Genomic DNA, 18,332 nt, shown 5'->3' on the forward strand with positions numbered 1-18,332 from the left:
ACACTTTTTTAATATTTCTAATTGTGTATGTATATGTCATTTTTTAAAAAGAGAATACAAGTGTAGTGAGTCATTCAGAGACACTATTTAGGAGGCAACAACGTTTATTTAACACTTTACACAACACCGTTACACACGGGACTAAATACACCTATTCTCACTCTTGTTATGCATAGGACCATAATACACCTATTTCTCTTGCATACGGGATAACTATAATCGGGTCAGCAGCCACGTGCTGGCGGCCTGACTCACAATGTCGAAGACGGGGATGATGATGTAGACATAGCACTTGTGTTCCACTTCACCTGCAGACAGCCCAGATCTGTGATCGGGGCATCCCTTTTATCTCTCTCGGCGCGGCCTGGCTCCACCTTCAGCCGCCCCCTACATATAGAATATTCCCGACGGTTCCAGGCTACACTGCACCTGTTCCCTCTCTGGCTCCGCCCTTAACCACGCCTCTTTCAGGAACTCTCTAGACGTTCGCAGCTACTCAATCCGTACCCCCTTCATTCACCTTTGGCCCACATTACTCACCCTGGCCCATTACGTGCTTAAGCCGGTGCCGGGGTGACTCGTCCTCACATGGCCCCTACTACCAGCCGCCCCCCACCACACTCTTCCAGTGGCGCACTCTGTGGTGATTCCCTGTGGTGCTGGTGGAGGCTGCAATCCCCTACCCTGTCGGTAGGACTCAACAGACTTCCTCCTGCTCGCATCCAGTACCATGCCCCTAGTGGCCCACTGAATGGTACTGCATGGTGTGTTAGCCTCTGCGCCTGTTTCAACGGCACTTGGCGCTACGCGCCATAATGGTCCATTTAGTATAACTATACAAGTTTTGAAATATATGTTTTTCCTCCGGGCAAAGCCAGGTACTTCCTGCAAGTATATATACATAACAATACAGTGTATCTTGCACGTAACTCATTTTAAATTACATTCATATATCAATGGAACCTGGAAGCCCTTGGGGGTGGTATGAAAGGAGGAAGTAAAGAAGGTGAATTTGATCATAATAATCATCTTCAGCCATGGCCAAGCCACTGGATGAAGACCTCCCCAAGCTACCATTACCCCTCACGATTCTGCCATGTAATAATCTACCCAATATTTGCACAAAACATATTTTATGCCTGCATCTCCTCTTCAGTGGGCATCCTTGGCTGCAATCCATATCTTGGCTGCCACTGTTATTATTCTTGACAATCAGCCGTCTGTCACTTCTAGCAAAATGTACTGACCACGACCACAATTATCTTAACAGTTTGATTTATGTAATTAAAATCGTATGCTCTCGATTCTATCTGTTCGTCATTGTCTCTCAATGCGATTCCAAGCATGCACCTCTCAATATTTTCTTGTGGAATTTCATATTTTATCTATATTTTTCGTTAATTAACACAATTCTTATTCAGGCTATTGCTCTGTTAGTTTTCATCATGAACTTCAGCTAGGTACAACATAGCGCCTGCATGATAGCCTTGTGCCAACCAAATGGTGCAAATGTAGTGACATCGCTGGATGCCACCATGCTGTGGGTGTAGTACCGGCCCTAGAGGGGCACGGTGTGCGGTGTAGCGACATTGCCTGATACACCAATGTTGCGAGCGTAATACCGACCCTAGAGGGGCATGGTATGCGCTGAATAATAGCACAGGATGGCACCACGCTTTAACTGCTGTTGTATATGAGCCTTTTCCAAAATTGATATTAACAATAATATTTGCCGTTATATATCATATATTTTTTTAAACAAACGAAAAAAAATAATCAATAAAACCCGTAAGCCAGGCACACGAAAAACCAGATGTCGAACATAAACAGGCCATTAATAAATAAAGAAATAATACAACTCTCGAGGCGAGGATGTTAGCAGCTATCTGCGAAGATTTCCAGATGAACAAGAGTTTGATGTGCCCTAAGGGAGGTCACGCAGAGGGAAGCCCTCCGCAAGCCAGAAACGAAGACGCCACGGGTTAAACCATATATATATTTTCCTTTGTCATTAAAACAACGGTTAAAATTTAAAATGCAATAACAAGAATAAGCTAAAGTTAGCAGTCCTCGCGCTCACTCCAATTAAGACCAGGCCACCAGATACATCAGTGAATTATTATCCAATAATTAATTCGCTATCAAATGATTTTCACCTTTAATACTTTTACTGTTAAAACAAAGCTTGGAGACAAAATACAGTCACATCAAAGGTTTTCGAGAAGGAATGAGACAACGGGCAAACTTGCGAAAGAGTTTAAACAATATCCCAAGCAACCCCGACCACCTTTGTCTCTCTCGCAGCGCGGAGAAGCAGGAACCACACCTTATCACAAGGGGCCATCTGGAAATAGCCAGACGGATTAATGAGAAAACACACACAACAGCCAGCTAACACGTTTTTAAGTTAAAGAAGTGGCTACACATCAGTCACACATAAAATTAAGAATAACGTGTTCACCTTACACGACATTTCATTATAGAACCTTACAGAACCAAGGGATATGGATTCCAACAATCAAGAAACGGACCTCTTAAACTCAGGATGAAAATTATTTTTCTTTTTAATAATCCCATCATAACAATGCGAACCTCGGTAAACCGAGAGGGGTGTCGGGATGACGTAGTTACAACACGAGTCTTGGCGAACATGGGACCAAATGGTATTTGAGAAATATAAAGTCGAAAGTATAAAGAGATAGGTACTCCCGACCACCTTTGTCTCTCCCGCAGAGCGCGAGAGAGGAATTTCACGCCAGGGCAAACAGATCGTTATCGCAGGAGCCATCTGTACACACACACGAACTCACACACACACAGACCACGCCCCCCCTTCACTGCACAGAGAGAAGAATGTCTTTGAATATAACGGTCAGCGCATTTTCAAAAAGGGAAGTTAAGTCAGTCAAGACAGATCAGCGAGTCAAGACGTTCACAGGACGAGCAGTCGCATGGAGCGGCTGGCTCCGAGCCTCGCTGACGATCGCTGAGTCGCGATGTATCAACAAAAGTGAGTCATACAGCAGTGGAGAGAAACTGCTGTCAGCGAACCAGCATGGGCGCATTCGCGCACTTCAACAGAGAGAGCACGTGGGACTCAACTCACTCAACAGAAGAAAAAGCTTGGCCAGCCGCCAACACAGTACCAGCGAATCAGCGCTGAGAGCGCTCGAGCATCTCCACAGAGAGAGAGCGTGCAACGTGGCTCAACCAGCAGCGGAAAAGCTTGGACAGCCGCCAACAACTTCAGCAAACCAGCGACCAAGCGCGTGCGACTTGAGTCATACAGCAGTGGAGGAAACCTGCTGTCAGAGAGCCGCCAACAACCTCAACAAAGAGAGCGCGTGTGACTCGGCTCACTCAGCAGAAGAAAAACTTGACCTGTCGCCCGCGAGCGCAGCGTCAGATACTACAGCAGCGGAAAGAGCGCGCGCCGGCGCAGCTCAGCCAGCAGTGGAGAGAAACTGCTGTCAGCGAACCAGCACGGGCGCGTTCGCGCATCTTCAAGGAGAAAGAGCGCGGCCAGCAACGCCAAGCAAGAGCGTGCAGCAGCTCAGCCAGCAGTGGAGAGAAACTGCTGCCAGCGAACCAGCACGGGCGCGTTCGCGCATCTCCAAGGAGAAAGAGCGGGGCCAGCAACGCCAAGCAAGAGCGTGCAGCAGCTCAGCCAGCAGTGGAGATAAACTGCTGTCAGCGAACCAGCACGAGCACGTTCGCGCATCTTCAAGGAGAGGGAGCGCGCGCCACCAGCGTGCCATCAGCACCAGCACCAGCGCGTGCCAACAGCGTGCCACCAGCGTGCTACAGTGCGCAACTTCGCGTCACCAGGGCTGAGAGGGCAGCGGCCCCGCACTCAACACCCATCGGCGCGACGACGGCGAGCGTTGTGCCGACTCTCCAGCCAGCAGTGGATAGAAACTGGCAGCCGTTCGTATGCAACCCCTCCTCCACACTCTCCCCCTCACTCCCCCACCGCGCCGCAACACACAAGAAATACATTTAGGACACAAGAGGTTCTAACCTCGGCGTCTGCTTTTCGCAAAGAATTGAACCAGTGATAAAGACACACGATACGCATATCGGGATAATCAAGAAGGGTTGCCACTCCAAGGTGGTGCATTAAAAATAAATTCATAACGAAAGATACTGCTGTCATTGAGTTGCATAATAACCAATCGTCCTACTGTTAACAACGTGATAAGAATTGACTTGAAGGTCTATGAATGGATGTGGTACTGTGTGGGCAATGTTTAAATACGAATTTACATTATAAGGTTAATGTTTTGATAGAATAGTTTGCATGTATTAATCTCTCTCTCAACAACCGATCGATTGTGTTACGTGTCGGGAATTAACCACAGGTGCCGTTATCAAAGTGAAACAACGCAATCGTGATGGTATCATGTTAACGCTGTGTTGAAATTCCAAAATCGAGAGTTTTCTTATTATTCAAAAATTAAAGTTTAGCTAGGAAATAAAATGTATTAAAGCATAAAGGTTGTTTGTGATTCTTCCTGAAATTCTGCATAATATTGTTCTGCGTATGAGATTTGAATCCTGGGGACCTATCATAAGCACACTATCACCACACATAATCCATAACACACATAATTCATAATGTTCAATCGAGAGTAATCGTATCCCTATCGATACGGAATTAAATAGTAGAGTCGAATCGACTCTCTCTCATTCATGCTCACAACACTTACAGAACTGCATACGATCAATTGCGTTATTCCAATTCATAACACAATCCTCGTCACCGAGGCTCGACCTGCATTATCATAACCACGCCGACTCGCATAAATTAATACGATTATCTCTCGAATCAGCATAATTTATGCGCTTAATTACAACAATTAACATAATTTCGGATTAATTATGCAGATTTCAAATTTCATTAAATTTTTATTATTTTCATCAATTTTCATAACACCTATATATACAACGCTGCAGTGCCGACCCTACTGGACAGGGTATGTGGATGCCAACTAAAGGATAAGGTTGTGTGAGGCCATGGCACTCTGGTGGACACGGGCAGACACGTGACCGATGAAGTTGACAGAGGGGCCCCAAGAGGGGGTGAGGGGTGTCACGTGATTGGGACCCATATCCTTCCCGAGGTTTCTGGAAGGTGGATGTGGCCAAGGGCAGAGCCGGCCACGCTACAGAGAATATAAGCCGGGTGCTGAGAGGGACCGGGGTTGTTGTTCATCCTAGAAGAAACCCTTCGTCTACCATCTCCATTCAACGAGTCTCCAACACGTGGACCCGGGCCGAAGTCGTTGTTCCCGGTCCGGAGTCACAGTTACGCAGTAACTAGTGTAGTTAGCCGGGTGGTCACCACCTTAGGTTGTTATTCTGTTAAGGGGGAGTTATCCCATGTGTTGGAACTGAATAAATGTGTTTCGTCCAAGGTCTACATCTGCGACTCAGTTGAACCCATTTCACAAATAACAAATGTCTACATTATTAAATCATGTTCCCTATTACAGAATGCAGATGGAGTGATTGTAGAAAGACAAATAAAAACCATCAAGTCCACCGATGAGGGAATAGTGGATGGAACATCATTCACAATCCCTGCTATTGCCAAGTAAGCTCACACGTAAATAATTACATGTTGTGTGTAAAATTATATAATATAAAGTAATGTTATTTTTTAAATTATACTTTAGTCAGTAATTATTTTTTAATTATTTTGACAGTTTACAATATCCCACCTCCAGAGAATAAACTGTAAAATATAGTACATCTTCCTGAAAAATCCTTCACGTCATCTTCTGTCTTCCATGCAGTTGGGATAAAACTTTTACAAAAGCTCTGCTATGATATTGTTACGTGCCATGACATATCATGGCAACTCAATATTTTGTAAGTGTTTGCTTTTTTGTAGAGTTGTTAAAATAAATTTTTACTTTCCGGTAACCACTTGAATAATATAGTAGAAACCAGTTACGGGTTTGCTGCAAGTAAAGAAATATATAGACCATTAAACACAACATATTTACCTTTTAGCTGAGAAACGAAGGGAGCTGCCACAGTTGCATGATGGTGAGCACACTGAATTTGCGTTACAGACGTCACCAATTCAATTACATCCCCGGCTCTATCCATCCAGCGGTATCTGTGTTCAGAATGGTTTACCGTTCCGAAAGTCAAGAACCAGTGGAATGCGAGTAATGAATGCACTGAATGTATAAACTGCTTTGGGAATCGCTCGTTTTTGTGCAACTAATATATAAAGAAACAGTTTTATTTAAGACACGTCAAACACGCGTCAGACTTATTGCTCCCCAAGGTTAAGACATAGCTTATTTTTGGTACAAGAATGCTGCCCCTACAAAAGGCTGTACTAACGTGGAAGAAAGCCGTACAAGAAGTGAGAACGCTCTTTACGTCTCACCAACAAGGCAAAAAGTCCGCGTCTAAGAAGAAAGTACCATTACGTGTGTATGGGAGAAGATTGTTAGCAAGAGTGAAAGACAAGCAAACATTAATGAGCTACTGAAGCCTGCTAACTACATAAATAGAACTGTGAGCTGTATTCGCTTTGCCAAGCCAAGACAGTGCATATTTAGGAACGGATCTGCAAAGGTTTTTTCTTTGAATAAGTCTGAGAGTTTTGAAACCTTTGGCAATACGTTGTGCACCGAGGAAACAAGATTGCAGACGACATCGCAAAATCAGCTACAGTACAAGGCAGCACAAAGGCGTGAAGCTACGCGCGAACACGGCAATCAGGAAAGCACGTTGTTGGCAAGAGAGCGGGGGTGCAGGCACCTAGCCAGGGCGCCTATGGCCATATAGAGTCAGAAAAGCCCATGGAAAGGTACATCCAAAGTATCTGAAAATACAAGTGAAGATACGAAAGATGAAGATGATGTTGATCCAGGTGACAGAATATCATTACTATCAGTTCCATGGAGCAAAAACACAAGTAAACATTGCTCCGTAACTGGAAATGACTCAATAGTTTCCTCCAAAAGCTCCACAATTTCGGCACGTGTACTACAAGAAGCAGACCACGCAGCTCTGTTAGCCAAGGCAGCATCTTTAAAGAAGAACAAGAAATCGAGCTTGAAGAAGTACAGCTAATGACAAAGTTGAAAGATGAAAAGGAGCAGTTTGAATTAGAGACTGCTATTGCAGCATCCAGTGCTAAGCTAAAGGTGTTTGGAGAATTTGTGGACACTTTGGATGGCAGGCATGAGTATTTCAAGACCAAGACATGATCCAGAAGAACCTCAGGACTGGACAAAGAAAACCCAGCCGGCTCATGCTACAGGAGCATACGAGGACTCTAAATCAGCTCCTTCAAGAGATAGAGAGGCTGGAACAAGTACAGCATACCACAGACCTGACCCAAGTCAATACCACCAGATGCCTGAAAGGAATGACATAGATATTTATCAAGTGATGCAGCGTCAAAACGAGATTACAGATATGCTTGTAAAACAGCAAAATTTGTCTCACCTTCCTCAGAGAAACATTCCTGTGTTCAAAGGTGATCCACTTGTCTACAAGTCCTTCATCAGAGCTTTTGAGCACACTATTGACAGTAAGACAGAAAGTAGCCAAGTTTTATTAACTGGAATAATTCGCCAGTGGAGAACCAAAAAATCTTGTGCGCAATTGTGAACATATTAATCTAATTAGAGGCTACCAGGAAGCAAGGAAGCTACTTCAGAAGCAATATGGTGATGAGCTGAAGATAGCCAGTGCCTATATGGAGAAAGCTTGGCAGTGGCCTCAGATTAAAAATGAAGGTGGAAAAGCAATGCAGACGTATGCCTTATTCTTAATTGGATGTCTGAACACCATGGAAGATATTGAGTACATGGATGAAATAGACAATTCCACAAACATGTAAGTGGTCATCTCAAAGCTTCCGTATAAGATGAGAGAGAAGTGGAGAGGGAAGGCCTTCAATTTTCAAGAACGATAAGGAAGAAGAGCCAGGTTTACAGACTTGGTGGACTTCGTCGACAATCAAGCCATAATTGCAATGGATCCACTGTTTAGAGACATGCAGGATACCAACAGAGGTATTGCAGGAAAGGGAAAAGACAAGACTGCAGACATAGAGACCCCCTAATAGAGTGGTCTTAAAGGAAGCAGTTTTAAAATAAGCATCATGCCTTCTGAAGAGAGGAAAGCACAAGACTCACCTCAGAAATATAGTCGAGACAAGCCTGCTAATGCCTTCCAGAAGTCCTGCTTGTTCTGTGAGAAGAATCACACGCTGAATTCTTGCATTAAGATCAGAGAACAGCCACAGAAAGACAGAATGTAGTTTCTGAAGAAAAGAGGACTTTGCTTCGGATGTTTAATATAAGGGCACTTTAGCAAGGAGTGTAAGAAAATAATGACATGTCAAGAGTGTAACTTGAAGAATCCAAACATGCTGCACGTCATTAAAGAAAACGGTGTCACCTCTAAAAGGAATGAAGATGCAACACTGAAGAATAGACAGCCTCAAGTGCTATTGTGTCCCTTAAGCATGAAACTTGTGTCTACACCGGGGCTGGAGACAGAGGCTATATTTTCGCCATTGTTCCAGTGAAGATCAAATGTAAAAGAAGTGAGAAGAGTGTGGAGACATATGCATTAATTGAAGTAGGGAATTCAGCGACGTTTTGTACTGAAACCCTGAGGAAACAACTCAACGTCAGAGGCAGGAAGACTGAAATCCTTCTCCAAACCATGGGTGAGGAGAAGTCAGTACACAGTTATATCCTGTCAGACCTGGAAGTGAGTGGACTTGAAGAGGGAGATTATATTGGTCTGCCAAAAGTCTTCACCCACAGTGACATTCCAGTGAAGAAATAGAACATACCACTACAGCATGATGTTGATAGATGGCCCTATCTGAGAGAAGTGCGCCTCCCATGCATTGAGGCAGAGATAGGCCTGCTGATAGGAACTAATGCACACAAAGCAATGGAACCATGGAAGGTGATAAATAGTGAAGGTGATGGACCCTACGTAATCAAGGCCACTCTTGGCTGGGTAGTGAACGGACCTATGAGAACAGGAGATGCCAATGGAAAATTGGAAAGTTTCACAGCAAACTGTATCTCCACGTTAAACATTGAAGAACTGTTATTCGAACAATACAACACAGACTTCTCAGAACGCAGTTGTGAAGACAAACCAGAGATGTCACAAGAACACCATCAGATCATGTGATCTGTGACAAGGTCAGCAGAGCTGGTCGATGGGCACTATACCATTGGTTTGCCATTGAGAAGTGAGAATATGAAAATGCCGAACAAGCGCTGCGTTGCAAAGCAGCGCATCATCAGTCTCAAGTGAAAGCTTAACAAGAGCCAAGATTTCCATGAGGACTACAACAGCTTCATGAGAGTCGTCATTGCAAAGGGCTTTGCTGTGAAAGTTCATAAAAGCAGCTGGAACGAGAAGACGACAGAGTGTGGTAAGAAAATGAAGATCCGTGTCGTCTTCGACTGCACTGCAACATACCAATAAACCTCATTGAATGAGCAGTCACTCCAAAGACCCAACCTCGCCAACACTCTCATTGGTGTGTTGACCAGATTTAGAGAAGAACCTTGGGCTATGATGGCAGACATCGATTGGTGGCCTGATGGCGACCTGAGTCAAGCCACAGAGGAGTACAGAATAACTGTGCACCTGTTTGGAGCCACGTCATCACCCAGTTGTGCATCATACACACTAAGGAGAATAGCTGAAGATGGAAGAACCGAGTCAACACCAGAGGCGGTTGACAGTATGCCTAAACTTCTACATCGACGACAGCTTGAAGCCTGTGTCATCTGAAGACAATGCTGTCACTCTGTCAAGAGATCTCCGAACTTTGTGTTCTAGTGGGTGATTCCACTTGACAAAGTGGGTAAGCAACAGCAGAGTTGTCATATCGTCCATCACAGAAGAAAAAAGAGCCGTAAAGGTTGATAAGATGCTCGGACAAAAACATGAAGTTCCGCTCGACGGCTCTACCTTTTGGACGGTTAGCACTACAGTGCTGAAATTAGATAGAGAATGAAACCACTCGTTTCAAGACCTTTGTGGCAAAGAGGATCACTACAATCCGTGAGACCACAGAACCAACCCATTGGAGGTATATCAATACCTTAGTGAACCCAGCAGATCATGCTTCAAGAGATTTTTAATCTATAAACTTCATCGAAAGTGAAGAATGGATTCAGGTACCCAAATTCCTGTGGAAGGCTCCAAGTGAATGGCAGAACGACCAATTCAAATGAGTCAAAGCTCAGATGATGATGAGATCAAGAAGTCGGCAACAGTTAATCTCATCAGTATCAAAGAGAACTCTAACACAGTGAACAGACTTGTCAATCACTACTCAAGTTGGCATTATCTGAAGAGAGCAGTGGCATGGTTTTTCTGACTGAAAGAGATTCTGCTGCACTTGAGGAATGAAAGAAAAGAGTATTGAGCTACAATCAGTCAGGTTGAAAGTAACCCTGAGAGGCAAAATATACTTCTCAAGCAGTGCATGCAGAAACTCAAAGCAACACTGGAAAAGGAACCGCTTAAAGTGGAAAATTTGACCCAGGCTGAGATTGACCTAATCTGCTTCAGCCAGAAGAATTATCAGGACCATGCCAGACTCCAACGGTCCAGTCTGTCGCATGTGTGTTAAAACGAAGTTCAGCACCTAACGTATTACAAAGCTCTGTCTGTTACAAGAAGCAGCATGAAAGTATACGGATAAGATCAAGAGAAGGCTCAAGAAAGCCATTAAGTGGCAGAAATACAAGAAATTATTATTTTTATAAGTGAAGTTTATTCTTTAGAGTTTTGTGGCTCTTAAGGTTACATTTAAGAGCATTTTGTATGCTCCCTGCCTAGCCAATTAGCGGCTGGTAATGTAAGAGCCATGAGACAGAAAGTGAATGTATTATTTCTGCGTATACATTTGATGTACATCTGTCATACATTTGTTGACAGACTGGGCATATTTGACTTGGAATATTCCAACTGTTTAGAACCCCCCAGTGGTTAGACCCTTTGTTGGTTGAACCCATGACGTCACTTCTGGACTGACAGTATAAATTGTAAGTTAGGAGACGAACCAGGCGGGGAGTGAGTGGAAACAGTCTTTGACCATGTGACAACGTGATACAGTACGTGGACAGGCGAAGATATAGCTTTGGAAAACGCTTGTTTTTGTGCAACTAAGAAATAAAGAAACAGTTTGAATTAAGACACATCAAACACGCGTCAGACTTATTGCTCCCCAAGGTTAAGAAGTAGCTTATTTTTGGTAAAAGAAAGCTGCGCCTACAATTGGGGTAGAGGACAATGAGAGAGCTGTGTGGATTTCCGGACCATAGTGGCCGGAGGAGAAACAATGGACTATAAACAAACCAGCACGGCAATATTTAGAGCAAGAAAATCGTAAGTTAGAGAAAGCAAATTTAGTAAAATTAGGAAGTGTAATGCAATGCAACACAGAGAGTCGGTTAACACACAATGAACACATAGCTTGGTTGATTACGTTTTTCCAAAGATTGCTAAATTAGAAGTTAAGTGTGAAACAGACAAGCAAGGAATAATTTAGAGAGAAATAGGAAGTTTGACAATAAATTTAGTAAAATTAGAGAGTGTGATGCAATGCAACACAGAGAGTCGGCTAACACACAGTTAACGCATAGCTTGGTTGATTATATTCTCCCAAAATTGCTAAATTAGAAGTTAAGTGTGAGTTGTGAGGAAAACCTCCCCGTTGAGGTGGTCCAAACGAGACAAACTCTCTCCTGAAGCCAACTCGTGGCTCGCAAACCCCAACATTGTCATTGAGCTCTAGAACATATTCCCATATGCAAGAGCAGAATTGGTAATTTTTGGGATGGCCATCTGTTTGTCCATCTATTTTATGGTTTTACTTGGTTTTCTGTGGCTTGTGTGTTAATTTCAATGTCTAAGTGTCTGTCTTAATTGTTTTATGTTGATCTCTGTGTGTCTATATGTTTGTTCATTATTTTATTAAATTGTCTATGTTGTCTAATTTAACTCTGTGTCTGTTAATTGTCCAATTTCAATATCTACAGTATAAGTCTGTGTTATGTTGATGTATGTGTATCTATGTGTGTGTTCATTATTACATGTTATCGTCTGTTCATCAATTCAAACATGCCAGGGACATCTGAGACTTTGCCACGGCATACTGGTTGCGAAGCAGTGCTATAGAGGGTATTTTCTGTACTGTACTCTTATACATATCAGGTGTGTTGGAAGAGGTTGGGGTTACCCACACTTTACCCCACAACGACCTGCTGTAGATTGGCTTACTGTGCTACAGGGTGTAAAGAACCGTTGCGGTGGGGGGTAGTAGAGAAACTTGTCCCATTGTCTCAACGGCCACTCGGAGAGATGGAATCGAACCGGTGACGTCTCCTATGGCACCTACTTTCACTTCTCAGTTAAAAATGTTAACATGTTGTGTTCGTTTCTAGAGATATAGGTGCAGGCACCCGGTTGACACTGTTTTTTTACATTGTTTTCATGCGGTTAGCGGTAATACATAAAACCAATTTTAACAACCCCAGGAATTATAATGCTCATGGTGTTATTATCCACAGACATGGCACTTGGAAGATTTTTGCCCGAATGAGTGGAGCACCCAATGTCAACTCATCTGCAGAGTTTGATGTCCAGGAATACAGTATGTAACCATTAACATATACACATTTAATCATATAATGTCACTACATTGTGTTCTGCCCACATCCTTGGTATGTTACTCTGTGATGTCTAGACGTGAAGGGCGCTGTTTAAAAAAAAACACATCATTGTACTAAGAATGTTTCATGGAACAATATATAGAAAGCAAAAACAGTGTCTTTAAAACCAAATGTAGATGCTGTAATGTGATGTGTAGGGTTATATACGTAATTCGTAAAAAGTACCAAATGTTTTATATGTGTATTAAACATACACACAAGCTTTGTGGTACATTAATATTTCCCTAGTCTTGCCGACCTTTGAGGTGAAGATGAACCCCAAGCAGAGAGTGTTTCACATCAACGATGAAGAATTTGTTGTGGATATCACTGCAAAGTAAGACCATTTAATATTGCCTCATCTATATACAATGTGGTTAAATATATTTATATTACACCACATGCTAAAGCCAACGATGCATATGTTAGGCGTACCAACTTTCATGCTTATGATCAGTTGAAAAATGGCCAAGCATTAAAATAGCAAACACTACCTGTTACCGTCCTGTTGAAAGATATCAAGAGGACAGTAACGTGGCCCATTGGTAGCGCGTTGGAACTTTGCTGCCGATGTTTATAGTTCTAATCCAGTCGCCCACTCTGGTTAATATTGCAGGCATATTAACTGTAGAATACTATACGCTGTCTGCTTCACAATGGACATTAACGGTCTTGTGAAGTCATTCGAAACGAGTAGCAAGTGTGTGCAGGCCTCACGGTACATATTTGAAACATTACCCATATTTAATATTCTCTTGTTATTACACAAACCATAATCGCCCTCGACTCTGAACCTATTGCAAACTGCGCATGTGAAACAGATGGGTGTGGATGCTAATATACTAAACTACAATCTTTTTTTATTTGTTTACTTTCCTTTAAAGCTCGATTCACTGAACCTGCATTGCATTGTGTGATGTCAAACAACTTAAAAGACCAAATAACACATATTCGTGACAACCCCACTAAACCCATCATTTAAATTGTCAAATCAGTAAAGCAACATAGGACCACTATATCATCTTATCATATAGATATTTATATAGCGCCTTGGTTCTTTACAACAATGATACAATTATACATTAAATGATAATAGTTTAAATAGTAAGTTTATTAAAAGTGGTGTCGGTATGGTGACAGTAAGGAGGACAGGTGGGTGTGGTTAAGGAGGGGTTGGGGTAGGGGTAGTGACAGGGGTTGGGTAGTGATAAGGGTTGGGGTAGTGATAGGGGTTGGGGTAGTGACAAGAGTTGGGGTAGTGACAGGGGTTGTGATAGGGGTTGGGGTAGTGATAAGGGTAGGCCTGGTTGTCGCTGGGGGGTCGGGGCAAGGAGTAGCAGTAGGATAGACAAGGGAGAAGAGATGGGTTTTAAGGGAGGAATGGAAGCAGGTTACAGTGAAGATTATTGTTTAATGTGCAGTAGGAGTTTGTTCCAGTGAAGGCGAGAAAGAGGGGAAAAGGAATGAAAGCATGGCTGGGCACAGGGCCTGGGAGATACAGAGAGGGACAGTAGAGATTGGCAGTTGAGAGGATGGGGCATAGTAAGATATGAGAGAAGCATGATATGGTGAATCAAGGCCGTGGATGTATTTGTTGAATAAAGTGAGAAATTTTAAAAGAAAGTGATAGTAGACAGAGAGCCAATGGAGTTGGGAAAGTAGAGCAAAAGTGTGGGGAAGGATACAAATTATCCAGGCTGAGGCATTTTGTATCTGTTGGAGAGGAGTGAAGGTGTAGGGAGGAAGGTCGAGAAGAAGGGAACTTCCATTGTCAAACTGAGTGAAAATTAGGAAGTGAACCAGGAGTTTACCAGCAGATAGTGAGATGAGGGGGCAGGGGGGGATTTTGCGAATGCTGAATAGGTGAAAGTGACAGAGAGTGGGAGGAGTTGAAGATGACCCAGAAGTTGCGAGCAGCGGAGACAGGAGCGAGGGTAAAGAGAGGTAATGCGATGATAGGACATCGTGGAGGGGAATGGTGAGAGGGGGAGAATAGGGTTTTAGTTTTAGAAGGACTGATGGAGAGGTAGTGGCATGACATCCATGATTGGATAGTTTTTAAGCGGGGAGGGGAGTTGGAGGGGTTTAAAGAAACACAGGAAGTGCATGAAGAGAGATAAGACTGGAGCCAGGGAAGGGGTGTGTTTGTGATACCGAGACTGGAGAGGGTGGAGAGGAGTATAGGGTGGTTGACTTTGTCAAAGGCTGAGGAAAGATCGAGGAGAATGAGGATTTAGGAGAGGCCAGAATGGGCAGAGTTTGTTAAATGGTTCTGTCCAGTCAGAGGGAAGTTTTAGTGGAATGGAAGGGGCGGAATCCAGAATGGAAATGAGGATAAAGAGAATTATACGAGATGTAGTGAGTAAGGTGGGAGTATACAAGATGTTCCATCTGAATAACTGCCAAATCGCTCTCCGTGGTGCTAACTTAAAAAAAAACCGCTACTTTTTTCAAATTTTCTTGCTGTGGTTTTCACGCCTGATGATGATCGCTTGTGTTGCAGTCGAAACGTCGTGATAATTTTATTGTTTTATTATTTTATTGTTTCCCTTTCTACGTGACTTTACCGAAAGAACCAAGAATAGGACTAGAAGTGTTGAGAGAGGGTTGTTTTAGAAGGAGGATATTGATAGCTGCCTTATAGATGGCAGAAAAAAACACCGGAGGTGAGCGAATAATTTAAGAGAGAGAGACTAGGTAGGTAAGGATAAGAGGGAGGGCAGGAGGTAAAAGAGGAGAGGAGGTAAAAGGGATGGGGTCCAAGCGACGGGCGTTAGGATAGGCTTTGGATATGATGGCAGAGAGTTTGGATGATGATGTGTGAGAAAAACCAGTGAAGAGAGAGCCAGGTGGGTGGAAGGACTGGATGGGTGGACTAGAAGATGAGGCTGGCAAAAGAGAGTGTATGGAGTTCATTATAAAGGGCTGAGAAGATTTGGCAGCGAAGGCGGGCAAGGAAAGAAATTAGAGTTAAGAAGTAGTCCTGCTTGGCTACTTTTAAGGCAGCTAGAAAGTGGGTGAGAAGAGAGTACTAGGATAACAGGTTCTGAGGAAATCGAGAGGACTTCTACAGTTATCCAGCTTTGCTGAGAGAAAGATATGAGGGAAGGAGTTAATCATGCAAGGAGGGGCTTAAGTGATGGGGATCAGAGGCGTAGGCGGGCTAGGTCGTTTAGGGAAGAGGATAGCACCATAGAAGAGGCAGAGTCAGGGTGGAAGGAGGAAAAGTTAGCGATTTAAGAATAGAGGGAAGAGATGCCGTAAGTCAGAGAGTGAGTGCCCAGGGAGTGAAGGTTGCGGCAGAGGAAAGGGTGGGTAAACAGTGGAGTGAAATGAGCAAGGGAAGGCAAGGAAATTAAGGGAAAGGAGAAAGTGGTCCTAAGGGAGACAGAATTCAGTATAGATAGGTGTTGCATTACAGTCAGAAAGGAAGATAAGTTCCAGGGTACTGACAGATGTATGAGTAGGGGGGGGTTGAAAGCAGGTGAAAACCAAACGAGTTGATTAGGGAGAGTAGGGCAGAGGGGACCTGCTAAGGTGGAGGTTGAATTTCCCAAGGAGAATAAAGTGATGACAGACGGGGGGATGGAGGAGAGGAGGTAATGGCTTCACAGGGCTGTGGATGGGAGATGAGCACCAGTGCCTCAATGCTCAGTTGGGCAGCAGCAGGAGGAGATGTTGAGACTGGACCCAGCGAGATGTTTACTGTTATTCATTACGAGCTTTACTACCCAGATTCGCCCGAGACTTGGATTCTTGTCTTGGATGAATACACGACCTACGCAGAAGGTTGGGGGGGGGGGACGCGTGACGTCAGCAGGCACACTGCGTAACGCTGTCGCATGCGGGTGACATCACAGATGTGACGTCACTGCTCACTTGCCATGCAAAACATTATATCTATTATTGCGCCCCCACCCCCCAAAAAATGCAAAAGTCTATTTTTAGACTTTTAGCATAGTGTACAGTCTGGAAGCTACCCACATGCCAAATTCCAAATTTGTAGCATGTTGGGAAGTATGCTAAACGATTTAGCCAACTCGGGAAGGGAATGACGTGAGAGCTGAACATTTTCGCGTTCCCTTAGAAATTTCAGACAGCATTAGCTGTGCAAATTTCATGACGTCAGAGCTCAGCGTTCGAGAGTTTTTGCTGCTACACACAAACAGATGTATTTTCTGCTTTATATTTAAGAGTGAGCTGAAAATAGTCGCGTTGACTTAGAAAATCGAGACAGCTATGCCGCGCATTTGTGCGGGATACACGGCCTACGCGGATGGTTGGGGGGGGGGATGCGTGACGTCAGTAGGCACACTGTGTAATGCTGCCACGTGCGACGTGACATCACAGATGTGACGTCACCGCTCACTTGCCGTCCAAAATATATCAATTATTGCGCGCCCCGCCCCGAAAATACAAAAGTCAATTTTTATACTTTTGCATTGTTTACAGTCTGGAAGCTACCCACACGCCAATTTTCAAGTTTGTTGCATAATGGGAAGTATGCTAAACATTTCGAACAGACACACATTCACAAATTTCCCTTTTATTATTCATTATGAATAACGTATTTTCTTTGGCTAGGCAACGTATTGATCTGGCCAAATATATGTCGTAAATCCCTGTACCACTCAACATAGCCAAACAATTATTACAAGCAAATTCTGAAAATGTAACATAATTAGCGCTATACAAGTTCATACATTAGAGACAATTACATTTGTTTGGCTGTACCAGATGGTGGAGAATCATAGGAAATTAGGTGAAATCATTATGTAACCGAACCAAAAATCAATTATGACTCACAATATTGGCTGTACAAACCTCTGTAAAAAAGGTAACCACTGTATAATTTCCACACTTATTAGGAAAATATGGTTACTGTATATATAACCATGCTATTCTGCTCCCATGTAAAATAAAACTCTTTTATTTGTGGTGATGTGAAAAAACTACGACATTTCGATCTCAATGCAAGCTTGCTTTGCGATTGAAACGTCGTAGTTTTTTGTTATTTTTTTATTATTTTCTTTGAACCTATCTACGTGACTTTACCGAAAGACCCAAAGAATATGAATTCCTGCAGTCACGAAAGCTTTAAGTCAAGATCAAGAATCCTATCATCCACAATGTACTTTGGGATTTACCAAGATTACGTCATGAGTGAGTTTCAAATCTCTCATGTATGTTTGTGTTAAAGAACTTAAAGTATTTTAACATTTTGATTTAAAGCTTTCGTGACTGCAGTAATTCATATTCTTAGTTTTTTCGGTAAAGTCACGTTGAAGAGAAACAACAAAATAATAAAATATATATAAAACAATAAAAAATTCTCACGACGTTTCGACCATAACTCAAACAGTCATCTTCAGGTGTGTTGGTTTGCATAAATTTATTTTTAAACGGCGCATTTATTTATTTATAAAAAACGTTAGCGCCACGCGCAGCGATTTGGCAGTTTACCCAGGACTAGTCCATCTATATTCTGAGAAGAGGAGGGGGGAGACGAAATTTTTTTTACACTCAGACCCTTTGGATTACACCCGTTGGGTTGCACTCACTCATCGAGGAGGCCTCTCTCCTTTTTCTTTTCTACAG

The 18,332-nt window shown here is 43.1% G+C and overlaps 1 protein-coding gene across 1 annotated transcript in view; it reads left to right on the plus strand.

Moving 5' to 3' along the window:
- LOC116942275 (complement C3-like) overlaps positions 1-18,332 on the plus strand; it is a 329,249-nt gene that overhangs the window by 56,953 nt on the left and 253,964 nt on the right. The window contains exons 5-7 of the mRNA XM_076066949.1: positions 5,496-5,596; positions 12,594-12,676; positions 12,984-13,071. Coding sequence (XP_075923064.1) covers positions 5,496-5,596; positions 12,594-12,676; positions 12,984-13,071 — 272 coding nt within the window. The remainder of the gene's footprint in view (positions 1-5,495; positions 5,597-12,593; positions 12,677-12,983; positions 13,072-18,332) is intronic.

This window comes from Petromyzon marinus, chromosome 14 (assembly GCF_048934315.1).
Source record: "Petromyzon marinus isolate PM22_M1 ecotype Great Lakes invasive population chromosome 14, UKy_Petmar_22M1.pri1.0, whole genome shotgun sequence".
Classification (NCBI taxonomy): domain Eukaryota; kingdom Metazoa; phylum Chordata; class Hyperoartia; order Petromyzontiformes; family Petromyzontidae; genus Petromyzon; species Petromyzon marinus.